Source organism: Protopterus annectens, chromosome 13.part0 (genome assembly GCF_019279795.1).
Source record: "Protopterus annectens isolate FY-2018-M chromosome 13.part0, PAN1.0, whole genome shotgun sequence".
In the NCBI taxonomy this organism is placed as follows: Eukaryota; Metazoa; Chordata; order Ceratodontiformes; family Protopteridae; genus Protopterus; species Protopterus annectens.
This window is the reverse complement of record NC_056747.1, coordinates 501,407,233-501,435,000: the sequence shown is the minus strand read 5'-3', so window position 1 is coordinate 501,435,000 and position 27,768 is coordinate 501,407,233. Positions and strand designations below refer to the sequence as shown.

The 27,768-nt window shown below is 37.3% G+C and overlaps 1 protein-coding gene across 1 annotated transcript in view; it reads left to right on the top strand.

Annotated features, from left to right (window-relative positions):
• Nucleotides 1–27,768, top strand: part of LOC122787923 (dynein beta chain, flagellar outer arm-like) — a 5,188,001-nt gene that overhangs the window by 2,820,452 nt on the left and 2,339,781 nt on the right. The window contains exon 59 of the mRNA XM_044054850.1: nucleotides 2,283–2,491. Coding sequence (XP_043910785.1) covers nucleotides 2,283–2,491 — 209 coding nt within the window. The remainder of the gene's footprint in view (nucleotides 1–2,282; nucleotides 2,492–27,768) is intronic.

The following is a 27,768-nucleotide window of genomic DNA, read 5'->3' as shown; positions in this document are numbered from 1 at the left end:
AAACTTTGTACTCTGTGTATGACTAATCACTAGGAAATTGTATAAAAATTTTTGCACACTGTTTTACTATTGTAAATAATATCTTGTAAAAGTTTGATCTGTAACTGGAGCTTTTCTCCTCGGGCCTCCACTGAAAATGGGTTTCTGCTCTGACCCAGTGGACTTTCCCAGTCAACAAATGTCAATAAATAAATAAATAAATAAGGGAGAGAGGATTCTTCATACCATGGACATGCTCTGGCAGCTCAGGTACTACCTTGACAGAACAAACCCTTCAGGAAGGCTGAAAAGCTTGTTATTCCCTACAAAGGGGCAAAGAAGGGGCATCCTGTCTCTAAGTAAACCATTGCATGCTGGTTGTTTTCTGGTATTTTTTGTTACACCCATCATGGGCAAGGCAAATCCAGACAAGGTAAAAGCACTTTCTATCAGGACCTTTTTGTCTTCAATAGCGTATTGGAATGGGATGGACTATAGATGTATTCTAGGTACAACAACTTGGTCTCTTTCCATATGTTTACAAAGTACTATAATCTGGATTCCTTTTTTAGATCTAAAACTGACTTCCTTCGACCATTCTCTAGTGGCACTTGGACCCTTATCCTTCCTTTATCAAGGATGGGTAAGCTTTTTGAATCTACCTGAATATCAGTAAGTCAGTGTATTTGTTGAACATAGTACAGTTGCTTAAGTGCTGAGTAACTATAACAGTAGATGCCTGTAGAACACATTGGCTTACTGGCAGTACCCACCCACCATCCCCCTTTTTGGATGCACATAGTTTCATGTTTGGATTGCCACTGAGAACTGCTCCAGGACCTTTATTGTTTGTTTGTTTTCAGGGGAGTTTGGAACAGTAGGTGTTTTCAAAGCATGTGTTGCCATCTTTTCTTCCTGCTGGACCTTAGCAAACTGAAAGAGTAAGGTCTGTGGGTCTGTAAGGCAATCCTTGTACTACCAGATGATTGTTCCATCACACCCACAGACAGGACGTGAGAGGGACTCTGAGCTTTGGTACTAAGGGTTGGAAGGGAGGCCTAATGGTTAAGGTGTTTGCCTTACAAACACAAGGTGCAGGGTTTGAGTCTCACAAGGGATAATTGACTAGGCTTAAAATGGCTCACAAGGGCAATTAGCTTAGTACTAACCTATGAACCTATGTGCCAGAGGAGGATAGCAGGGCACTACTATAAAGATGTCAGTTAGACAGTGTGTTCTACAAACATTTACTGTTACAGGTATATAGGACTTGAGCAGCTGTACTTTTCCCTGTGTAATAATGGTATAACCCATAGAATATTTACCATAGAAACCCACACAGAATCTGAACTCTCCAGAAACTGAGTATACTACTAATTTTAAGTAAAATATTATTTTATTTTTCTATATTGACAATGTGGTTGAGGTAATCTGGTATTGCTCTGTGCCTATACATACAATTCATAAAAATGCATTTTTTTTTATATTTTTCCATGCTTTCCCATTTTTTTCAAGACATTGTTCAAACAGTTATGATCATTTAGTCCTTTGCTTCTCTCCATGATATTAACTATATTAGACAACTGCATAAAATATGTTGTTTATTAATCTATGTTTCCAAGAAATACCACATTTAATTAGAAGTGACAAGTTAATATGTAGATAATCAGTTGTTCTATACTTGCTAATTTTCTGTGTAGCTTAACATGAGTAATTTGATATGCTAGAGGCAGTGAATGTGTCCCTAGTAAACATATTTAATCTTGCATATATAAACACCTTCACAATATATTGGGCTCTAATGCCATAGATTTTCATGCTAGTAAGAAGATATAAACAAATATAATAAATGCTTTTAACATTTACATTTCTAGATTGCCTCCATCCCATATAAAGCATTACACATGGGTTATCACATGCTGTTGTACAGTTGGTTTCTCTTCTTACTCATAGAAAACAGATGTGATTGTTTGTTATGTTGTATAGTTGGTTTCTTTTGTCATGCGTAGAAAACAAAAGTTATCTCTTGGTAATGATGACTCTCTAGGAACCTTAGAAGGAGGCTGACAGAAAGCTTTCAGAAAATGAACATTGTTCAAAAACAAAGAGCAGAAGCTTATAACAATGAGTGACTGTGCCTGCAGGACAATTTGTTAGCCACTGGTGTGCTTAGTAACATTCTTTTGTACTGATAGAATACAGTCCAGACTTTTAAGAAGGAGATAAATGCTTTTTAACATTTAGAAATGTACCATTAACACTTGCATCCTACTGCTGTGTAATTTGTTCTTCTTTCATCATAGGTTGATAATCATGGAAGTCAACCTGCTTGTGAACTGGTTCGACAGCTTTTAGACTTGGGTGGAGTATTTGATCCCAGTTCCTTTAAATGGAAGTCAGTAAAACATGTTAGTTATTTGTCCACTATGAATGTGAACACTACAGCACAAGTGCCAAAGCCCAGTCTTCGTCTGCTGAGGCACTTTGTCATCTTTCAGTGCCATTACCCTAGGTATGTTTGCCTAATTTTTCTGTTGTCAGGTCTAAGTAGGCTTTATTAACTTTCCAAGTGTCCAATTAATACTTTATTTTTTTCAGATCAACACCCTCAGATTTATAATAGTATGAAATGGCTTCCTGAATGAAATTATTTTTAGCATAAAAAAATGTAAAGCTTTCATGTTGTAGATATATTTTATATATTCAGATTTTTCATGCATGCATGCTAAAAGACCAGTTCCATGTAAATAAAAATTTTTGTAAATGCATTGGTACAGTAATGTGACATTTGTGGTATAAGAGTGCACACATGCACATATTCTTGTACACATTTGCCCAAAACAACGTAAATGGTAATATAACATCAGCATTATTAGTAGAACAGCAATAGACATTTTATAATTTATGACTGTATTTATTTAACTATGTAAGTGAGCAACTGCATTGTGAATCTTTACCATATAGAAACTGTGTAATAAAAGCAGGTAGTCAATTATATTTACAAACTGCTTTTTAGTAAAGCCCGGACAAACCAAATTATTTAGTGAGATGGGTGATCACTAGCAGTTTTTTAATTGGTTTTAAAACAATAGATAAATCAATTATAACACAAACAAATAACTATTTACATAGGTCCACAGTTGATCAATACGTCAGAGTTATATAGATCAACAACAATTAATATTTTTCAAACAAGTCTTTAAGTTTAAGCCAAGATTTATATGAATAATATTAGTAGTTGTCATCTTTATAGTATGCAATTCGCTACTGCAAACAATTTTTGCCATACTAATAAATTCAATACTAGAGGGGGTAACTTTACTTTTCCAATTTTTAGTATTTACTTTTCTGGCTATAGCAAGAATAGACCAAAGTAGAGGCACTTGGTTTTTGGAATAATCTCAGGAATCATAGCATTAAATAACACAAAAGATTTACAAATATTACATCAATCTGACCATAGAACTTGAATGCACTTATTCATTTCTTTCCAAATGGGGAAATGACATTACATTCATATACCATATGTGTCCAATCAGCTATTATTTCAGAATCACATATCCAGCATTTAATTCTATTTGATTTATACATACTTGTAATTTTGTTAGGAGTGACAAAAGCTCTGTGTAAGAATTTCCAAGTGGAAATTTTCCAGTGTAATGAAGACGTAGTTTTATCTGTAGATTTTAATGTTATTTTCTTGTATTCTTCAGAGAAGTCTTCATTATTCATTTTTGAGGAATAGTTCCAGTAGCAATTGCCTAAGTATGTGAAATCTAACTTAAGATTGTTATAAATTTGTGACAAATCTAAATTATCTTTCATTGCATTATTGCTGATATTTATTAAGAATTCCAATAATATGGGGAACACTTTTCATCTAGGTTAAATATCTTATTTATCTCTGTGTTCATAAAGACTCTTAATAGCTTGATTGTATTTGGCCCTTAAATGTTTAATAGTATGTGTGTATGTATGTGTGTATATATATATATATATATATATATATATATATATATATATATATATATATATATATATATATATATATATATATATATATATATACACATCAGTATCATTTAAGAATTGATGCTAGTAAATTAAGTTACTTTGTAGTTTGAATACTAGCATTTTGTTGAGGTTATGAGATTCTAAGCAGTCATTTGTATATGCAATTCGAACCACAGAACATATTAACTCTTTAACAAGATGCTTACAATATGTGAACTTTTGGAAAGATGACTTGATGTTATTTAAATAGGGAATTTGAGAAGAAAGTGTAATTCCATTTACCAAAAGTCTTTTAATAACCAGATAAAACTATTAGGGACTATTTGCTTATGACTGGTTGTGATATATTTATTACTTGTTAATAATATTTCTTGATGTATTTGTTTCCATTTTGAATTATAAGACAAATGTATCAACAACACTATAACTTTTACAATTGTTGAAGTAGCATAGAATTGAATATCAGGGAATCCTATTCCACCAATATCCAAACCTTTTTTTGGGCCAGTCAAAGAAAACTCTTTGTTTATTGGGCTGCCATAAAATAAATAAATAAACAAATAAATAAATGAATAGAATATTATTTATCTTCTTCATCATTGTTTTGATAGAGATAGTACTAATACTGAAGATTGTAAGACAAACAATATTTTAGGGAGAATTGTCATCGTATTAAGCATTAATTGTTCTTCCATTGTACAGAAAAATTTGTTCCAATCTGTAACTAAACTTAAAATTTTATCAACAACCTGCTGAAAGTTCTGTTTGTTTCATTTCTTTACTATTAGACATAATGGTTATACCAAGGTATTTCATTTGATTGCTATTCCAATTGAAATTAGAATATTTTTTGCATGAATTTTTAATTTTTATTAACTAATAATGTACTTGTTTTACTATGATTAAATCTTAAGTTCGAGATTTCTTCAAACTGACTCGTAGAACTAATTGTGTTCTAATTAATTTTATGTATTTTCTATTAGTAAAATATCATCACCAAAGAGATGACTCTTTAGTTAAAAATCATATTTTATTGTGATACCGTTCTTTTTTTTTTTAGAAATCTTATAGTTTTAGCAAAGGGCTCAATAGCTAATGCAAAAAAATAAAGGTGATAATGGGAAGCCTTGTTCTGTGCATTTTTGTAATTTCAAGGAATTAGAAAGAAAATAATGTATTTTAACATAAGCACAAGAGTTATTGCATAACTTTGACATTAATGCAATTAGCTCCGGTGAGAAATTATACACTTTACATGTTTTAAACAGGTATGACCAATCAACTGAGTCAAAAGCCTTACCTAAACTGAGACTAATGATAGAAAGTTCATTTTTGTTTTTCTTTGCATAGTCTATTAATGTATGTTTTCTTATTATATTATCCTGTACTTGTCTATATAAAATAAACCCCTTTTGATCACTGTTAATTAGTTTAGGTATAAATAGATTAATTCTGTAGCTAAAATGGACATAAACATCTTATAATCCACATTTAAATGTGAAATGGGTCTGCATGATGAACACTTTGTAGGATCCTTATCTTGTTTTAAAATAGGTGACATAAGGCGCGCCGGCCCAAAATCCGGATAATAAAGAAAGGAGTGCAAACTTCTCCCCTCCCCCAAGGAGAGATATCAAGGCGGGAGACTTAAACCCTCATAGATGTGGCCGGACGTGGAGGGATAGATAGTTCCCCATACTAAAGGGTGGCGTAAGCCACAAAACGATGGCCTGGGCTTTTAAATGTGAATAGTTCCATGATGGAGGGACTTCAGTAGTTGTTTTGATTTCTCTATAGACCTTATCTAATGTTTTATCTGCATCATCCAGTAGTATTTTATATAGTTCTTATACAAGACCATCTAAGCCAGGTACCTTATTATTTTTTAACTTTTTATTTGATCTTTTATTTCTGTTAAAGTGAATGGTCTATCAATTTTTTATTTGTTCACATGTTGTTTTATTATTTATATTTTCCTTTAGAAAAGTTTCATCTATATCATCATTATCTAGGTTATTTTTATTATTATTTATATCTTCATAAAATATTTTAAAGCCTGCAAGAATACCCATAATATATGTTCTTATTTCTTTTTTTATTATTTATTTGTGTTATAGTTTCTTTGATATAGGTTCATAGGTGTGTACTAGGCTAATGGCCCTGGAGCTTTTACAAGCCTAGCCCATAGGATTACCCTGGCATCATGCCACTTGACCTTAGTTCTCAGTGCCTCTGTTGAGTAGTGCCACTGGAGTGATCCCCAGGGTGATTTTTCTATTTTCCATCCACTCGTCAAGGTTTCTTTAGAAGAGAGCCAGTGAGGGGCTTTGTTTGACATGTATGGGAAGTCTGTTCCATAGCATGGGCAGTCTCTGGGTTATGAACCTGTCCCTCCAGCATGTTCTGTTGATTGTGTTAATGAGGTTGAGGTCTCTGGAGCATGTGTTGCGGAGGGATTAGGATTTCTTTAGATGTAGCATTTCTAACAGAGTTGGGTCAGACATGGCTTTGTAAGTCAAGCAGAGAGCACTTCTAAGTAGGCGATATGAGACAGAGAATATTTGGAGGTTTTTTTGAGTCTGTCCATATAGGACAAGTGTTTAAGGCCTAGGATCCTCTTTGTGAGGTACATTTGCGGCCTCTCCAGTTGTTGCAGGTGTCTAGTGAGGTACATGGCAAATTGGGCATTGTACTTCATGATTGGCCTAATGAGGGAAGAGTAGTGAGAGACAATGACCTCTTTCTTCCTGGTTGCAAAACCCTTAGTAATGAAATGTGCCACATAGAAGGACTTTCTGACCTCAGTGGCAATGTGGTAGTCAACAGAGAGATTGCTGTCAACCTTTGTTCCCAGATCTCTTATAATGCCTTCTGTGTTCAGTGGACTACTATTGATGTGGTAATTCATGGGAACCAGGTTTTTCCCAAAGGGGATGACAACACATTTTTTGGCATTGAGCTTAAGGTCATGGTTCTGACACCAGTTGTTGATCTCAGTGAGGTCTTTCTGTAGGATGTCAACATCACTTGGGGAGTTAATAATAGCTCCCAACTTGCAATCGTCTGTGTGAACTTTGTCAGCTAGAGTCCCTTCATGCTGGCCTGGACTTCAGAGAAGTAGATACCAAACAGAAGAGAACCCAGGACCGAACCCTGTGGGACTCCAATTTTCACTGGTCAGCAGTCTGACTTGGAGTCAGCTACTTTCTCATTGCGGGTTCTATCTGTGAACCAGTTTGCAACCCACCTAGTAATATAGGGATTGAAGCCTACCTAGTGAGTTTTTCTATGATTCCTAAGTGGGGAATGGTATCAAAGGCCTTGGCCAGATCAGGATAGGCTGTATGAACCACCTTGCCTTCATCCACACCTCTGGTGACTGACTCAATGAAGTCAACCAGGTTGAGTAGGCATGATCTACCCTTCACAAAACCTGTGGGGGATCCAGAGTTTGGAGATTCCCTAAATCCTTGTTTATTAGGTCCATGATGATGCATTCCATAGGTTTGCATATAAGACTCGTCAGGGTAATGGGGCGATAGTTCCAAAGGTCTGCTTGTGGAGAGGGATGACTATAGCACTGCATCATTTGGTAGGGACAAAGCCTGACGTGAGGCTGTAATTGAACAGGGCACACAGGTGAGGTGCCAGTTCACTCTGTAGTTCATGTAGAACACAGCCAGGGATATTGTCAGGTCCCATAGAAGCTGTATTCTTGGCCTTGGACTGTGCCATTTTAACCTGTGCAGCAGTAATACTTGGTGCCTGGCAATTTACTGGTATTGTGATTGGTCTTTCGGGGGGGTGGGGGTAAAGCTGGCACTGAATCTGTCTGCCAGTTTCTTTACTTTCTTTGATCTAAGAGCAAGTTTATGCAAGCTTAATGGGTTTACTGAATATGCCTGATGTTTTTCCAGGTTTATTGAAACTTTATGATTTAGAATTTCGACATTTTTTTGTATTTAGTTTTTAACTTCAGACTAACTGATAATGTCATTTGTTTTAGACTTAACTTTAGTGTGTCTATTTTGGCCTGTAGTGCATTCAGTTATTTGTTTCATTCTGTAGTCCACAAATTAATTTACCTACCTGATAACTGCCTGCTTTAATATGTATCTTCCAACCTTACACCCCACCAAGAAATCTTCACTCCAGCAATAAAAAACTCTTACTAGTATATAAACCTACCAAAAGAGCTGGACAGTCTCTTTACTCTTACACCATTTCTAGAATATGGAATGCTCTACCTCTACACATCAGTAATATTGAATCCATTCAGACCTTCAAAAGTACATTAAAAGACCATTACTCTAACTGCTACAGTTGTTCTTGTACCAAAACAATCAACTGACCTTACTTGTTCCAACCTCCCCCTTATTTTTTGCCACCTTCTACTTTCAAATAGTATCTGTCCATCTGAGTATTTCTCCTTCTCCCCCCACATCTTTGCTCACCTCTAAACTTTTTCTCTGATACCATTAGCACTACAAAGTAACATAAGTAATATTGCCACCCTCTTCTGTCAGATAGTACCTGCTCATTCAGAATGAATTCTCCTTCTGTCTCCATCTGTCAACTGATATAAATATTTCAGTGTATAAATAATATGCACTTCTTTATTCTCACTAACCCTCCTTCCATAGACTTCCCAGCCTTACCACTCCTCCTTCTCTTATCTTTCTCTCCAACAATTACTTCAACTACTGCTATAATCACTCTTCTCCCTCTCCTTACACCCTACCTAACTTTTCATCCTCATCTCTAAAGGTTAGATGTTTTATGTCCACAAATTCAGTTAATAAAAAGTGTAATTTCTTTCCTCATTTAAACTTCTTAAGGACTAGTGACAATATTTTACAGGTATGGCAAAATTTATCTTCCATAAATTACACAACCCTATTGTGATTCTATGTCTAGGAGATACTGTAATAGCTATCAAAATGCAAGAGCCTATCTTGTCTGTGATTCTGTGTCTAGGAGATACTGTAATACCTTCCAAAATGCAAGAACCTATCTTGTTTTTTATAAGGTATGTATTTGTTATATCTACCATCCTATGCCAGAACCTATCCTGTTTGTGATAATGTATATATTCTTCATTTAATACTTTGTACACTTTTAAATTTCCTATTGTCTTTGAATTATGGGCTTTTCTCCCAGGGCCTTCGCTGAAAATTGGTTTCTAAACCAGTTTGACTTTCCCAGTCAACAAATGCCAATAAATACTATACCAGCTTGTAACTCTTCCATTTAAGTAAGCCTTTAGTGAATCCCACAAGACAATGTCAGATATTTCATCATTCATGTTTATTTCTAGGAAATTTGTGATCCCTTTAACACACCAATCCATGAATTCTTTTATTTTAATAATGTACACCAGTAATCTCCTGTTGTTGTTGTTTTTTGGCTTTTCCCGGTTAGGGGTCGCCACAGTGGAACTCCGGTCCGCTAATGATTGGCAGTAGATTTTGATGAACACCGAGGTGCCAGCTCGACGTTCAACCTTCAACGAAGGCACGCCCATTTACGCATGTCTTTTGAATGCCCACCCAACCACGGGGAGGACATGCAGACTCCACACAGAAGGCACTCCCCACACTCCATCCGAGAATCGAACGGGAGAACCTCTTGCTGTGAGGCAACAACACTACCGCTGCACCACCATGGATGTGCCACCAGTAATTTCCTGTAATGTATTAAATTTCCAGTTTTTTTTAAATAATATGAAAGATTATAGCATTATGGTCCAATAATGGACATGAAAGTAGTGAAGCTTCTCTGATGTGACACGTGGTAACAGATTGTCTCTGACAAAAAAAATGTTATCAATATTTGTTTGTGTTCAATATCTATATGAATAATGGGCCATTTCAAGTGATTTTCTATTCCTTAGCTCATATATATCCTTTAAATTCATTAGATTTACAAAATGGGTTAAGTGATTGGCTGAAGATGTGCTTCTTAGCTTTCTATCTGCAGTCGAATCTTTGTCTGATAAAACAAAATTAAAATCACCAGCCATTATGATTTCACCTTTCATGTAATTGGCTATAGTGTCTAAATAATTTTTTTGCATCTTTATCTTCAGCCCCTGGAATCCAGTAAGAGTTCACCAATGTATATAGTTTTCTGTTCCACTCAATTATAATAGTGCTTAATGTACCATTTTTATCAACATAGGTATCTATTGCTTTAGGGATTACTGATGAGTTCTACCATATAATGAGGGTGCCTCTTCTTTTAGCTCAAAAGCCAGAACCTGCTAAAACCAAATTAAAGTTTATTTACATCTTTATTAAGTAAATGTGCTTCTTGTAAGAATACTAATTGAGCTTTATGTCATTGCAAGTATTTGAACAGACTCCCCCTCTTTACTGCATTATTCAATCCATTAACATTAATAGATATGCATTTAAAATCAGACATTTATATAAGAGAGTAAAAACACAGGTATAGTGAAATCACATTTATGTACAGAACTTATTATATACTTTATATATAACAATATGAAATTTTCAGCTATGAACAAATCTTTTGAAACAAATGACAATTACCTAATGATATAACCCTAAAATTTCTACCATGGAATAACGTATTCCTAGTTTGTTGAAAAATACAAAAAACTACCTCTCAAACTCTCCATTTGACTAACAGTGCTTAGCTCATGCCTCTGATTCATATTAATGTGGATCATATTTTTAGTATACATCATCTTAAAAAAATGTGTCAGTGAGTTATTATGAATAAGAAAAGTTAAACAGGTGTTACAGAACCTTTATTATAAGTTGACCAAACTGAATATCTTGACAGTCATCTTGCCCTGTACCTCACATTATCTCCCTGGTCTACTATAGGGAGGAGGCAGTTACTATTTTCATATATTGATTTATAGGTCAGATGATTTTATATTTTTTCTGTTTTATTTTCTATGTGTAAAGTTGTTTATAGGATCATAAGTCCATAAATTAGTACCGGGATAACTGTCCTTGTGGGCCATTTTATGCCCAACCAATTACCCCATGCGAGAATCAAACTTTGCACCTTGTGCCAATAAGGTGAATACCTTAACCACTTTGCCAACCTCTCCCACACTTGTAGACACATTTATATTCTTTAACTATATACATATTTGCTTATTCTTATCTCTTTCTGTTTCTGTTTGTATACTTTGTCTTGTACTGTTACTATATTCCTAGTTTTTATATTTTAGCTATTTACCTAGTGTAGAATATCATATAACAGAACATTTATATTTACTCATATATAGTTGATACTCATTAATCTAGTGCTACTGTTAGAATCAGTCCTTTTTTTCCTTAAATGTTAAGTCTAATAGTATCTGAGAAAACATCTGAAAAATCTTCCCTTTAAGATTCAAACTTTCCATAATAAATTGTTCTGAGATATTAAGTTTTGTTATCATTAAAAAGAGACAATAACAGCGAACCACAATCCTACACTTTTTATCAGATGTGTCATTCTATAAGCTAGTGTATAAACTATCCTTTTGGTATACTGCAAGCATTCAAAGCTATGTAATAACTGACAGTGGTTTAGAATGCAGTTCACTGTCTTTTGCTTATTATCTAACTTGTATTCATTGCCATGATATTATATGATTCAAAATATTATGACTCTTTACTTTTAGACAGGAAGAAGTAACCTGGACAGTTCTTAGAATTTTCAGAACTTTCGCAGAATCACAAAAGTGCTCATGACTCTAATTAAGCTGCTTCAAGCTGGTCCTCATGACAAGGGCTTGCAAATGAACAGTTTTCAGCTACAATTCACACAAAAACATTCATGACTGAATCCAGCCCACATCTACATTATACATCAATCCCCCTAATCCTTCCAAACCACTAAAAAAACAACAAAAAACACTTCAACGTTATGTTATACACTAAAAAGCTATTATATTTAAAAAAATGACACAGTGATTCAGTACGCCCTATTTGTATGAAATGTTAAATTTAAAGCAGACTGTATTTTTTTTAAAGGAGAGATAGCATATAAACTTGCAATAAAAGAATGACAGTTATGTGTGATCCAGGTTTAAAGTTATGCCATGTTATAAACAATGTATAAAAAATATAGTTTCTTACATATATAAAAGTTATTGGAATGTTATCACTAGCAGTTTCAAAACTTCGAATGTTCTAATATCGACCCCTATTCAGCGAAAGCTGAAAACATCGAACATACAGAACAGCAAATTTCTTCCTAGGGGAAAAAATTTGCTGTTCCAAAACACATACACTCAGCACAAGCACACCAAACAAACAGCAATCCACACACCTAAAATCTTACACCTAACTCTACATTAAACTATACACACGCCACTAACTATCCACTTACCTTAACCCAAACCCTAACCATAAGGTCCGTCAATATCACACACTCACCTCACCCATGCCCTAACCCTAACTCACCTACCCTGTCCTAAACCTCATGTCCACACAATTGCACACTTACCTGATCCGCGCCCTAACCCTAACTCACCTAACCTGCCCTAACCCTCACGTCCACACAATCACACACATACCTAAACCGCGCCCTAACCCTAACTAACCTAACCCGCACTCAATCGCACACTTACCTGAACTCAACCTGTAACTTTCCACCACAGTGCTGAAAATACCAAAGCAACAGAAATGGACAACCGAATTCTTTCCCTAGGAAAAAATTTGGTTTTCTGTTGCTTCGCTATTTTTAGCTTTCACTGAATAGGGGTCGATATTAGAAAATTCAAAGTTTTGAAACTTCGATGTTCTAATATAGACCCATTTTTGAAATGTGTTCCATGGTTGTGCTGCCTTAGAATTATGTTTGTTTAAGAAGTGTTGGGGAGGGTCCCTCAGCATGAGAGTGCTTGGGAGACATGCCCTTCATTACATAAAAAAAAGTGCTGGCTGTTGCCTATTCATTTGAACAACTAGCAAATTTTGGCCATAAACCTTATTCTAAGATGGTGGTGCAGCGGTTAGCATTGCCACCTCACAGCAAGAGGTTCTCCAGTTCAATCCTCGGCTGGGGTGCCTTCTGTGCGGAGTCTGCATGTCCTCCCTGTGGTTGCGTGGGTTTCCTCCGGGAGCTCCGGTTTCCACTTACATCCCAAAGACATGCTGTAGGTGGACTGAACACTCTAAATTGGCCCTAGGTATGAGTGTGTGTGTGTGTGTGTGTGTGTGTGTGTGTGTGTGTGTGTGTGTGTGTGTGTGTGTGTGTGTGTGTGTGTGTGCCTTCTGTGGAAGGTTGGGCGCCAGGCTGGCAACTCGACACTGTAAAACTCCACTGCCAATCATGAGTGGACAAGTGATCCGCTGTGGTGACCCCTAACTGGGAAAAAGCCGAAAGAAGAAGATATATATATGTATGTATATACACACACACACACACACACACACACACACAGATAACACATAGATGCATGTTTTATATATATATATATATATATATATATATATATATATATATATATATGGTTTCACTTGAAACCATCGAATTAACACTACGTCGAGTCTCACATCATCGAGACTACAATGTCGTAAACTGAAACCAACGAAAACTGAAATCATCGAGAGTCATAGCATCGACTTCAATGAAAATTGAAATCATCGAGATACATACCATCGAGTTTAAGGTATACATGTAGCTATACTGTCAGAGTTCCATATATGTTTGCTACATAGTGTATATTCGTACATACCTTCTCATTTTCAGTTCGTGATGTTATGCAGTTTGTTTCGACAGTTTGCAACTCGATGGTTTTACTTTTCGTTGGTTTCAGTTTACGACGTTGTAGTCTCGATGATGTGAGACTCGACGTAGTGTTAATTCGATTTACATATAGTGTGTGTGCTTTGACACTATATATGTAAATATGTATTATTGCTTTCACATTACACATAACCTGGTCACAGCACGATACAGCAGAACTCAAAAATTAGCATATTCCAAGAGCAAGAGAAAACACAGCACACATATACAAAATGTGTTTGTGTGTGTGTGTGTGTGTGTGTGTGTGTGTGGTATACACACACAACACAAGTACACAGATAATGTGTTATGGTTGAATTTGTTTTTAGTCATTATCTGGTCAACAAGTATGCAAAACTGCAAAATTGCCAGGGTTGAGGAATATAACCTTTTTTCCGGTATTATGGAATCTTGGAGCTAGTATATATAATTAGCAGGAGGGTGTGGGGGTGCAGGATTGCTGGTCCCCATGCAAAACATTTATATTTTTTCTGTTTTTGCCCTTTAGTTTTGCTTGTGCTGAGGTTGTTGTTTGATGCATGCATAGTAACATATCAGTGTTTGCTTTGTCAGTGTTTTGTTGCCAGTGATAGCAATGTTGATATTTGGGTCTGTTTATCTAATTTAGTAGACATATACATATATGTTTGTGTGTGTATATGAATATATACAGTTTTTGTCACAGTGCACATAATCTAGTCACAGTACACAGCACAATGCAGCAAAACTCAAAAATTAGTATTATAAAAGGCCCACGGTGGTGGGGGCAGCCACGGTGGTGCAGCGGTTAGTGTTGCTGCCTCACAGCAAGAGGTTCTCTGGTTTGATCTTCGGCTGGGGTGCCTTCTGTGCGGAGTCTGCATTTCCTCCCTGTGGTTGCGTGGGTTTCCTCCAGGTGCTCCGGTTTCCTCCCACATCCCTAAGACATGCTGTAGGTGGATTGGACACTCTAAATTGGCCCTAGGTGTGAGTGTGTGCATGTGTGTGCCTTCTGTGGAAGGTTGGGTGCCGGGCTGGCAACTTGACACTGTAAAACTCCAATGCCAATCATGAGCGGACAGGTGATCCGCTGTGGCGATCCCTAACTGGGAAAAGCCGAAAGAAGAAGAAGAAAAGGCCCTGCATGGGGTAGGCAAATCTTACTCTTTCATTAGTCCAAGGATGTACTTCATCCTTATTATGATAAAAAAAAGGTCAGGTGGCTAAACCTGCTTCTTGAAATGTTGCCAAGCTGTAAAGTACTAAGCCTCAGAGACTACATTACTTCACTATTTCAAAATGATATAGCTCCATATCCACAGTGTTACACATAACACATGCTGCTCAAAAACGCAGTGCCTCTAATTAATGAGTGCATCCTGCTCTAAGTATGCCATACTATTGGCAGAATCCATTTCCGTTAAATCCAGTTTGGTGAGTGCTGTAATCATGACACTTGGTAACTTAACTGCCTTGATGTATTTCCACCCCATCTGACTAAAATTATGTGGGCAGATTCTTAATAAAAAACCTTGTAAACTTTTAATAAGCACCCCCATACACATAATTTTACTGAATCCCTCCCTGAGAGCTTTTTTGGGGGTGTGTCCTTGGATTTCAATTGATGAGCCCCTAGGCATAGTGACTGGTGTGCCTGTTAAACTGTATGGATGCATCCACATGTACTCCCTCTGTTGATATTACCGAGGGCAAAGTTCAATAAACTTTATGGTGACATCACAGTGGGATAAGTAAGACTTTACAAATTATTTTATTTTAAACAGACACAAATGGCAAGGAAAAACAGCACAATACCAGAGGCACCACCAAGCCTTGGTGTATTACGTTTAGTGTACAACTGTAACTACACATTAAAATATTGGATTCTGGGAAATTTAGTATAGTGAAGATTATCTTGGTAAGGTAAAAGGGATCTGTAACAAGCACTGAAGTTTTATTGCAGTTTACATTGTGCATTCTAAACACACCTTTTACTTCAGTTTTGCTCTTTATTACTTCAAAAAAAGAGAAATCCAAGTACTGAATAAAAAGTCATTTTAATATGCATGGTTTATCACAACAGGAATTAGAAAAGTCTGTTCCTTATCACAACAGGAAATTAGAAAAGTATGCTCCTTTTTTCAGTTAGTAACAGTTATCCCTGTACTGCTACCCTTCTGCTCCACCTGTCTCTTTTTCCCCGACAACTGTGCATCTCATCAGCTTTCAAGCTGTGTGTTGCATTCCATTCTAAAATATCTTCAGTAACGGTGTTCATATCACGTTCATAGGTTCAGTAATTAAGTAGTAGGCAATCAGTCTGTAGACCATTACAAGCCTAGCTAAAAATCCCTATTCCAAAGTTCCCTCCATACTCAAAGAGGAAAAGCTGAGATATGCTTGGAGAAAATTTGAGGCTGCCAATCCAGTTATCTAGGCTTACCTTAAATGTGGTATGGATGCTATTCTGTTTGACATATAGTGGAGGTTTGTTCCAGAGGTCAGGGATACACTGAGATATGACCCTGTCACACCAGAGTATCTTATTTACCTGTTGATGAAGGTTTAACTGCTTTAACCAGTACCCTTTGCTATGTGAAGGAATAAGAAGTCAAAGATGGTTGGACTTTTAATAGCTGAAAAAGCTAGAAACTGATCTCCATGGACAACCCTACAACAGACAGAAAGACAGCTACCAGTCTGTCCTGATAATTAAGATTTTTTGGGGTTGTTTATCATTTTAGTCATGAATCTCATGAGGTCTCTCAAGCTGAGTAATATGTTTAGATAAATACATGCCAACAGGTGCATTATATTCAATAATGGGCCACATATGGGTAAAGAGGAATTAAGAATTATTTATTTGAGACAGTTAGTCAGGCTATAGATAAGGGAAAGGAGGTACACACGGCTTACCTTGACCTTGCTAAAGCATTTGACACCATTCCCTATTCAGGTATTATTGATAAGCTCACCAGCCTGGGCATAAACCCTTACGTCACAAGATGGATCGCAAACTGGCTCTCAGACAGATCCCATAAAGTAAGAGTAGTGGGATCTATGTCCGAATCCAGACCAGTAATGAGCGGTGTGCCTCAGGGCTCTGTCCTGGGGCCCCTCCTGTTTGGCATATACTTCTCAGAAGTACAGGCAAGCACAGAAGGGCTGTGGCTGACTAAGTTTGCGGACGACTGCAAACTGGGTGCTATAATAGAGTCTCCGGCTGACACGGAGATCCACCAGAAGGGCCTAAATGAGACTAATGCATGGTGTCAAAGCCATGGTCTCAAGCTAAATGCAAAAACATGCGTAGTAATCCCCTTTGGAAAAAACAGAGTACCCACAAACTACAACATAGGAGGTAATCCCCTGAAATCTGAAGAAGAAATAAGGGATCTAGGGACCCAAGTAGATAGTCAGCTTTCCTTTGATAACCATGTTGCCAAAGTGGTTAGAAAATCCTTCTGTGTGACCCATCTGATCATGAAAGGTCTAAGGATATAATGGTGCCCCTGTACTCTTCCCTCATCAGACCCATCATTGAGTACAATGCACCAATTGGAATGTACCTGGCTAGACATCTCCAGCAGCTGGAGAGACCACAGAGGTACCCAACCAAGAGGATTACTGGCCTCAAACAGTTGCCCTATGCAGCACGATTGAAAAAGCTAAAAATGTTCTCTGTTGCATACCGCCTTCTCAGAGGCGATCTCTGTCTAATGTACAGAGCCATGTCCAACCCAGAATTGTTGAACATGCTCCATCTTAGCAAAACCAAATCTACTCAAGCTACACGCTCTAGGGATATAAACCTCAACACAACAATGAATAGAACATGCTGGAGGGATAGATTCCCTTCTCAGAGACTTCCCTTACTATGGAACAGGGTCCCGATCTACATAAGACAGAGCCCCTCGCTATCACTCTACAAGAGGAACCTTGATGAGTGGATGGGTAACAGAAAGTTCATATCAGGGATCACACCAACAGCACTACTAGATAGGGGCCAAAGGTACTAGCTGCTAGTACAAGGGTCTAGGGAACTACTAAAGGGGAGGTGAATACCGCACAACGTGGCTGGGCTATATATGCCTTTGGGCAGATAGCCTAGTACCAACCTATGAACCTATAAGACTTCTTTGATTCTAGTAGAAATGTCTTTTGGAAATTAGATGAACCAGATAAAATGCTTTCTGAAGTACTGCAGTGACATAATGGTCAAGTGGTAAATAATCAACACGAGTACCTAGATTCCTTGTGACAGTGTCTGATTGAAGTGATGTGTCACATATATAGCACATGAAAATATTTTGCTTCCTAAAATAAAATATTCTACATTCTTTCACATTTGATTTGAGATGATTGTCATTGCACCAATTGTTAATATGGTCTAACCCATGTAGGAACAATTGTGAGTCAGGAGAAGATCAAATAACAGCACCCAGTTTGTTACCTGCATACTTAGCTAACCTTACACCAGGAGTGTTAACCTGAAGGTGTGAGAAATAAATGACAGATAGGAAAGGGCTCAGTACTGAGCCCTGTGGTACACCATTTTTAACCCCCTCACATTTTTTTCAGAAATGTCACCTGCAACTCTAACCACACACTTTCAGTCAGACAACCAGTTAACTACCCACCACACCTTTTATGTGAGGTAGTGCTTCCTTGTATCTGGTCTAACGTGTACCCTTTCTTGCTTTTGCTTGTGGCCTTTCCTTTCTCCTCTGTTTCGACTCTTAAGAGGTTGTATTTGTGTCCAGCAGTACCAGTATTTCAACAGGCATAACACTCACATTTGATGCTAAAAGATATGAAGGTTGTGGGTTTTATTACCATCATTGTAGTGCAACATGGGAAGGGGGGAGCTGCTGCAGTCTGAATCCTTCAAAGCTTTGCAGATAAGTACCTTACTTGGGAGAACCTTCCACATTATTCTAGTACTTACAGTGCAGTACATCATGAGGGGGAGGGGGCTGCTGCACTCTGTGCGTGCCGTCTTTTGAATGAGATGTTAAACCAAGGCCTCAGCTGTCAGTGTCAGGGTAGCTCAAGTGAATGTAAAAGATTTCACAAAACTTATTAAAAAGAGTAGGGGTATTTATTTACACATTTACATATTCATATATTTCCATACCTTTTAAAATCACATTTATAAACGAAATAGAAATGTCACCATTGTTACATTTTCATGCATATAACACCCCATCTTTTTTTACACTTCCTATTCAGTCATCCATAACCAAACTTTTTATTTTCAACCTTAGCTCACTGTTGCAGTAACCTTAACTATTTGATTTATATCCTGCCAAGGATATATCCACTGGCCAGCTTTCAGAGCTTCCAGGTAAATTCCTCGTGCCCTAACCACTATTAGGCTCAAGGAGAGTTATATAAGAGCAGTGAATAAGCTGCCAAAAGCTTCAGAGCTTTCTTGTCACTGAAGTGTGCTCTCTCAGCAGTCTCCATGGAACTAACTTCTGGCTAGCAATCGTTTAAAGCTTGGCAGATAACTACCCTGTTGTGGAGAACCTTCCACAGTTTAACTTTTTTGAGGGAAAAACTTTTTTTTTTTTTTTTAATGAATTTATTTGTTGTATGCTTAGAAAATGATATTTTATGGACTGTCATAACTTGTAAGGGGAATGTTACCTTGTCAATACTTGTGTGAAAATGTGAAAAATTTGTAAAATCCTGTTTAGTTTTTATTTTCTACATCATTTTAATAAAATAATGAACAGGACATTGTGCTTTTGGCAACTGTCTTGTGTTTTTTTTTTAACTTCAACATCCTTACTTTTCTGTCAGGAATTTTACTAACTCACACAGGCTCTGCTGTCTTTTGGGCTTCTTGCTTGACTAAACTATGGAACATTTCTGTTTTCTTTGGTACTTGCTTCTCCCTTTTCAAATAAAAATAAAATTTCTTGGGAGTCTTCAAGTGTCAGTCTGTCTCACTCAGTACCTCAGATTGCACTATAGTGAGGAAAACAATACATTTCCAGTTCCGTGCTGTATGGCGATTCCCTTTCAAAACGTTCAAAGTTTCAAAACTTTGATCTCATGGTCTCGACCATTTGCAGTTCTAAGTTTTGAAACATTGAGCTTGTGAAGGGAATCCACTGTAGCATGTGGGGCTGCATATTTGGTTTCCGCAGGCACACCACAGAGAAGAGAATCAGAACCATGTGAGCATTTTATGAAATAGTCCATTTTCCCAAGGTACTAGGAAATTTTTACTGCACTTTCAATGATATTAAGGCCCCTCCCAGGGAACAGGAAGAATATTGTATCAACTACCAAATATTCCACTCTGTCAACTGACAAGTGATCTGTAATGCACAAGGTATAATATACCATCCAGGCAGTGCCCATAATTCCTACATTTGGCACATTTCAGACATATCTCAGCGATTTGTACATTGTGATTCCCCAAGGGACATGCAGGTGGTGATGGTAATACCCTCCCATATGCATCATGTATTGGACCTTATCATGTGGTGATGATAATACCCCCTCATTATGTCACCTGTACATGCATGCTTAGACTTTCAGATGGTGGTGATAATACCCCCAAGAGACAGTCCTTCACAGACACTGTTCAATCCAGTGTGCAACTAATTTTGTCCAAGGAGTTCCCCACGTGGTTCAGTCATTTACATCAGAATGCATGACATTTAGTAGCCACACTATCTCTTTTATGGCCCTGGTGGAATGTGCTTGTGCCTCCATTGTGGCCTACACATAAATCTGTTGGCACCTAATAAAACATCAGCATCAGGAGGAGAATGGACAACAGGCCTGCTATGACTACCCCTTCCAAACCTCCTGTGTGACACCACACCTTCACAATGGCTACTGGTAAAAGCAACCAGCTCTGCAACCAACATCTCTGTGTTATGGGTATGTATAGGCATAATGAATATGTCTGAAATATGGGCAGGGGATTTGGGAGCCACAACCTCAGTGTCATATTGGCCCTCTGCACTTCCAGATTATGCCTCTTCATTGTCACCACCATCATTGGAGGCTGCCAGTACTTAAATATGAAAACTAATAAAGGATAATTAACACTTATTGACAATTCCAGATATGCCCTGGAGCTCTAGCTCATGATAATAATAAGAAATCTATAGACCATAACAGAGAATGCATACAACACTGTCCCATTACAAATCTGAAACATCATCAAGTGTGTGTTCAGATTGATAAAGGTCTGCTTTCACTGTCTAGATGTCTACAGTGGTTCCTGCAGTATGATCCAGATATATGGAACACAATATTTGCTTTAGGAACAGTATTACACAACATGTTGGTTTGCAAGCAGGTAAAGAGATATCGACATTTTGAAGGAAGGAAGAAGTCATCCCAGAGTCAGCAACTGCAGAGGTACCTGTTGAGGAGACCATGGAGAAGACAGCTATATGGATGCACATATGAGGCAGAGGCAAGAGCAATAAACTGTGGCACTGGCTAAGAGGCAGCTTTTTGATCACAACTGTGGGCCAGAATAGACATAAGATACAGTAATAAGGATGCATACAATACTACATGCAGGCAATGCTGTGCTTCAAACACAAGTTACCTGGTGACAGACCAGTGTGGGCAGATACTGTTCTCATCATTTGCACAGGTGAGGAGGGGCACAGCCACAGTGGCAGCAATATGAAGTGTTTTTACGGGGGACTAATTTGAGTGAGTGGTTGTCACTTAGTCTGTTGGCTGGCGTGAGGCATGAAGAATGGCCAGGAAGGGAGTGACATTTCTAGTGTGATGTACTTGGGCAGAGGTTGGGAAGTTGATGGGTGTGTATGAGTGGGCATGGACATAGCTCCTGCAGAAGATATTTCACTGTGAAGAAATCACATGGACAGGTCAAGGGTGCCCTCAGGAGTTTTCTGTGATAAACATCTATGCCCCGGTTCATAAATGTGCTTTCTCCAGGGATTGTCACAGGCACAATCCACAGCATGTTCCATGAGCATAAACATTATGATGTGCTGTGGGTGGTTTCAGCACAAATACTCTCTCCACATCTGCATCCATGGCATCCTGAAGTTCCCTCATCACCAGTTATAACTATGGAGGTGGTGGTATTAAAGGACCCAGACTGTGCATCTGTCCTACCGTGGTGGGCTTCCCCACTAGATGTAGAAGCAGATTAGCCAGAGGAATGTTGATGGTCATGATGTGGAGCTGCACCAGTATGTTCACTGCATATCCCTGTAATAACAAAATAGCTATGCTCATTAGTTGTATCCATCTCAGTCAGGCAGGTTGTATGGTATGTCCTATATATTAGGTAATACCAACCTTGGGCATTGCAAACTGACAGCCAAAGTGCACAGTGAAGTTCTGCACCCAGGTTGAGTTTTCCACTAGTAGTTAATGACCTGCCATGCCCCCAGACTGAGATGCCAGAAACTCCTCCCTTGTCAGTAAAGGATCACTCTGTCCATAGACCTACATCTGTGATCCTTCATTCCTCTTCCAGGCAGGCTGCCTTGTTGCGTGCATGTTCAGTTATGTCTGAGACCTTATACAAGGGCATCCCTTTGATTGTGGCTACTGACACTGTTCATCCGCAACAAGATGCCATCAGACACACTTTTGTAAGGCACAGTACAACTTATTGGTTTAGAGCATCTGCCAACTGTGCTCATGGAGGGCCTGCAGGAGAAATCTCTGCCTGGTAGAACTTCTCCTTTCTCCTCCTGTCTTTGTCAGGCACATGTACTTGTAAATATGAAGATATAATTATGTAAAACTGCTCACATAGATTTCCAAACCCTTCTCACATCTTTGCGGTACATAAAAACGTCCAAAGGTAACACAGACCGTGGTACTTGTTACCCCAGTCCAGATACATGACACCTGTTAAGATGCCTGCCTTTCATCAAGGTAGCATGTGTAACTTGACACACACCAACCAGCAGCAGTATTAACCTGCTGAGTTAAAGGAGGCTGACATATCTAGAGCATGCCATGTGTTCTGTATGTCGAGGGCCCATAACAGCATGCTTGCTGCCACCACCAAAAGTGTGAATGGATAAAATTGTGTTCTTCTGTACCCTGTCTGGCCCTAGGTGTGTTGATATACTACAAGGCCCAACAGTGCAACTGACTGCGATCATGTTTCACCTACCCTGAAAAATACTATACCCTGTGAATGTCAGTCACAAAGTATGCCCATTCCATGACTTTCCACCACTCTAATATATTCGCTATCCTCATGATTTCTAGCACAGCAGTAGGCTGTGGCCTAAAGCAGACCATCCTTAAGCAAGTCACTGACACCCCCTATGACCCATGGAGGGCTTCCTACACATGTAGATGTAAAAACTCTCCGCCAGTTCCAGCTTGGGTGTATAGCACCATGTTATGGATATATAGTCAATAAATGCAATGCACACTTTATGATCAACTTTTCTGAAAACAATCCCTGAAACAGATAAGGGAAACATATTAATATCGAGCGTGCACTTTTAGGCAATGGTATTCAAGCTTACCCCCACACATACACCCTCTGCTACAGTCATTGCCTACCACAGGTGGTGAGTGGAAATGGAGAATAAACCCACCCATGTCAGAGATCACATGAAGATGTCTGTGTATTACATGGTGTGCTGCAAGCATGATCTTCATGATACAAGACAGAATGTTTCCCTATTCCATCAACAGTGATACCATGTGAATGGCCACTCATTACACAAACACCTGTTGTGCAACAATCTCACACTAAGTAGTGCTGTCTTTGCAGTCCTGCTCCACTCTTCAAATACATTGCATGATACAAGGGAAACTTAGGCAATTATGTACAATCATACAATATACATAGCAGCCAAGAACAAGAAAAGGCAGCCCTGAGTAAACCTGCATTCCTCATGATTAGTATGGTTTGATCAGGAGTGTAAAGCCATAGCTCAGCCTGTATTACCTACATGTAAACATTATATATTGATGTTATACAATGCTGTTAAGAAATGATATTATTTAAAAAGATATTTCATATGTTTTTTTTAAATAATATCATTATTTTACAGAAGCTTAAATTCTGTTCCAGTTCGTTACATCTAGGCATAACTTAATGATGTGTTCTGTATACTTATAAGCATGTAAAAGCTAGCACTTGCACAGTACATTAAGTGTACTTGTAGTCACTTTTTTAGAGGAGTCACACATGTGTATGTATTCAGCAGATTATAATGGGATGCTTTTACAAGCCTAATATTCTCTGATGGGTATTTAGCATTGTTTTTACATACTCTTGTACTTTAAGGATATTATTGTGTGTGTGTGTGAGTAAGAGACTGAGTAAGAGAAAGAGGCAGTCGACATTTCTCCTTATTTTTCATTAAATATGTATTTGGCTCACTTTTGTTTCTCCACTTAGAGCAAATTACAGCTTTTGAATTCTTCCTATAGCTACAGTCAGAAAATGTATTTTTGCATTGTGTTGGTTTGGAGTTGGGCTTCTTCCTGTGAATAATAATTGACATGCAATGAGCAGTTATGGGTGAACAACCAATTGTTTATGTTTACGAGTATAAATCAATTTTCATTGTATAATTCATTAAAAATATTCCACTTGTCCAGTTTTATTTATAAACTCATTTATGGAAAAATTCTGTTTCAATAATAAGAATTTCTTTGTTATGTTTTTTAGTCCTCATATTTGTTTATTGGTTTTCAACAAAATACAAAGTTCCCCATTGTTCCGAGGCACTAAAGAAAAGACCAAAAGTACAGAAGAAAATATCGAACATTGCTCTTCTTATTTAAACTTTTTGCTTGCATTGAGGAAACCTCTCTGCACCCTCTTTAAGTGGTGCTATGACCCCCACACCCCCTGAACTATATATACCATCTCCTAGGTCACCATACCTTGGAGAAAAAGGAATATTCTAAGGAAAGGCAATCTCAGGCTTAGTGTATTTAAGTCTGGATTTTTGCCCATTTGGTCTCCACATCTCAGGACTCACCAGTGTAGGTCTCAAGATTTTAAACTGTCAATATATAGCTTTTCTGTGGCTGGTGAAGGAGTTATAACAACAATGTGTGCCATGGTGGGACTGCAATGGGGTGGATTTTATACACATATATGTATCTATTCATATATGTACACACACACACACACACACACACACACACTCCGTTCTGCAAATCGACTACTAGTATCACTACCTAAATCAAATAATAAAGCTGGTGATTCATTACTTGCAAACTCAATAGGGAAAATCTGGAATCAACTTCCTCAAGGAATAACTAATCTAACCTCTACCTCTCTTTTCAAAAAACACATTAAAGAACATCTCAAAACAAAATGGATATGTCCATGTGCTAATCCTGACTAAAATAATGTCCACACTCTCCCAGCTCTTCCACTCCTGACTTAACTCCTCTATAAACTTTCAGGAGTTTTGAGAGTTATTATCTAAGAATTGGGCTTTTTTCCAGTTAACTTTGTTCTGTCTCTTTCCTGTGTTACTGTTACGCTTTTATATAGTCTAATATAGTTGTATATAGTATAAGTTTATTTCCTATTATGAGTATCAGTTTTGTATCTGAAAAATTTTTTCTTTTTTCTACCTTATATTTTGACTAATATTATGCCTAACGTGATAAATTGTTGTGTATTTACCTGTAATGGAGCTTTTCTCCCCGGGCCTCTACTGAAAACGGATATTGTGTCCAGTTGGACTAGCCCGGTCAACAAATGTAAAATAAATAAATATATATATATATATATATATATATATATATATGGATCTGCTTCACAAGTTCAAAGTTTCAAAACTTTGAAATGCTTATGGTTGAGACCATAAGATCAACGTTTTGAAACTCCAAAATTGTAATTTAAAAAAATTAAAACAAAAAAAATATTTTTTTTACATTTCCCCAGGGGAGCAAGTCCCCCCTGCATCCCCAACACCACCATGTTAAATATATATACCAAGTATGAGATCATACTATAGCGAGGAAAACTGTAAATTTCCCATTCCGTGCTATATGTCAAACTCCATTCAAAACGTTTGAAGTTTCAAAACATTGATTATGGTCTCAACCATTTGCAGTTCAAAGTTTTGAAACTTCGAGCTTTTGAAGAGAATCCATATATATATATTTATATATAAATATATATATATATATATATATATATATATATATATATATATATATATATATATATGGATCTAGGACATTTCACCAAATGCACATTTCACCGAAAGTTAAATTAGTGTGCACTTTTCACCGAAAGCTCAATTCACCGAAACACATTTCACCGAAAATGGTATATGGCCTTGTCCCCACTGTAGTGCGACCCTGGAATTGGTATATATAGTAAGGGGGTGTAGGGGGCACTGCCCCCTACAATGGGGGGTGTGGGGTGTATAACCCCCCACATATTTTAAATGTGTTACACTATATACATGCATACTTGCAATTGCAATATATTACTCTTATCCAAACATGATATATACTTGAAATATGTGGGGGGCTCCATCTCCCACACACCCCCATACTATATACACTAACTCCAGGGTCACACTACAGTGGGGACAAGACCATATGCCATTTAAGGTAAAATGTGTTTCGGTGAATTGTGTTTTTGGTGAAGTGTGCTTTTGTGATTTGTGTTCAGTGATATGAGTTTAGGTGAAATGTGCATTTGTTGAAATGTCCTAGATTCATATATATATATATATATATATATATATATATATATATATATATATATATAGATATAAAGCATTTCTATAGATGTGTGTGTGTGTGTGTGTGTGTGTATGTATACATACATATATATATATATATATATATATATATATATATATACATATATATATATATATATATATATATATAAGCGCTACAGAATCCTGAAAGCCCAAAATCCTGAGACCAAACTCAAAATTCTGAAAACACACAGGATACCAAAACGTAATATATTCCAGCACAAGTACATACAGAAACAAATAAAACACAAACTATATTACTGTTGTCTAAGTATAAGCAGGGGGCAAGCCCCCCTGCACCCCCATGTGGGGGGCTGCACCCCCCACATGCACACTTACCCTGCTACTTAAATATATCAACTCCATGATTGCACTTAGTGTAGTGAAGTGCAATCTTGGAATTTATATATTTAAGTAGCAGGAGTATGGGGACTGCAGGGGGGCTTCCCCCCTGCATATAGTTGAAGGGTAATATGTTTCTGTATGTGCTTGTGCTGGAATATAGTAAGTGTTGGTATCCTGTGCATTTTCAGGATTTTAAGTTTTCAGTATTTTGAACTTTCGACCTTTTGGTCTCAGGATTTTGGGCTTTCAGGATTCTGTAGCGCTCCCACATATATATATATATATATATATATATATATATATATATATATATATATATATATATATATATATATATATATATATATATATATGTGTGTGTGTGTGTGTGTGTGTGTGTGTGTGTGTGTGTGTGTGTGTGTATGTGTAGCACTTTTTTATAATCAAAACTCCCAAATGTGTTTTGTCACTGAATGACAGGTATGCAAAACTAATGATCCCTGGGTTTGGGGAGTATGCTCATACTCCTTGTATTGTGTGATATATGAGTTAGTATAAATATATTGGGGGTATGTGTGGATTAACCTCCCCTCATGGGGGCATCCTGCAAAAAACAGTAACACTAGTTTTGTTTTTCATTGTTTGAGGTTGTACCTTAGAGCATGCTCGTTAGCATATCTGTCAGCCACTTACCACAAGAAATATGGACAAAGGCCCGAAAATAGGGAAAGATTTTAAATATTGCTCCTTTAAATTTAGAAAGTTGCTAGAATAACATGTTTTTTTGTTAGCATGCATTTTTTGAAGGATATCAGGTATGAAACTCAAATGGCTGTCATTAGTTAATGACATTAATCCAATGTGATTTGCCAGAAAATCACACATTTTATGAGAAACAGACCAAAAATATGTGGCAAAAATCTGGACCTTCTGTGAAAATCTGAACAGTTGAGAGGTATGCTTAGGGTGTCAATCT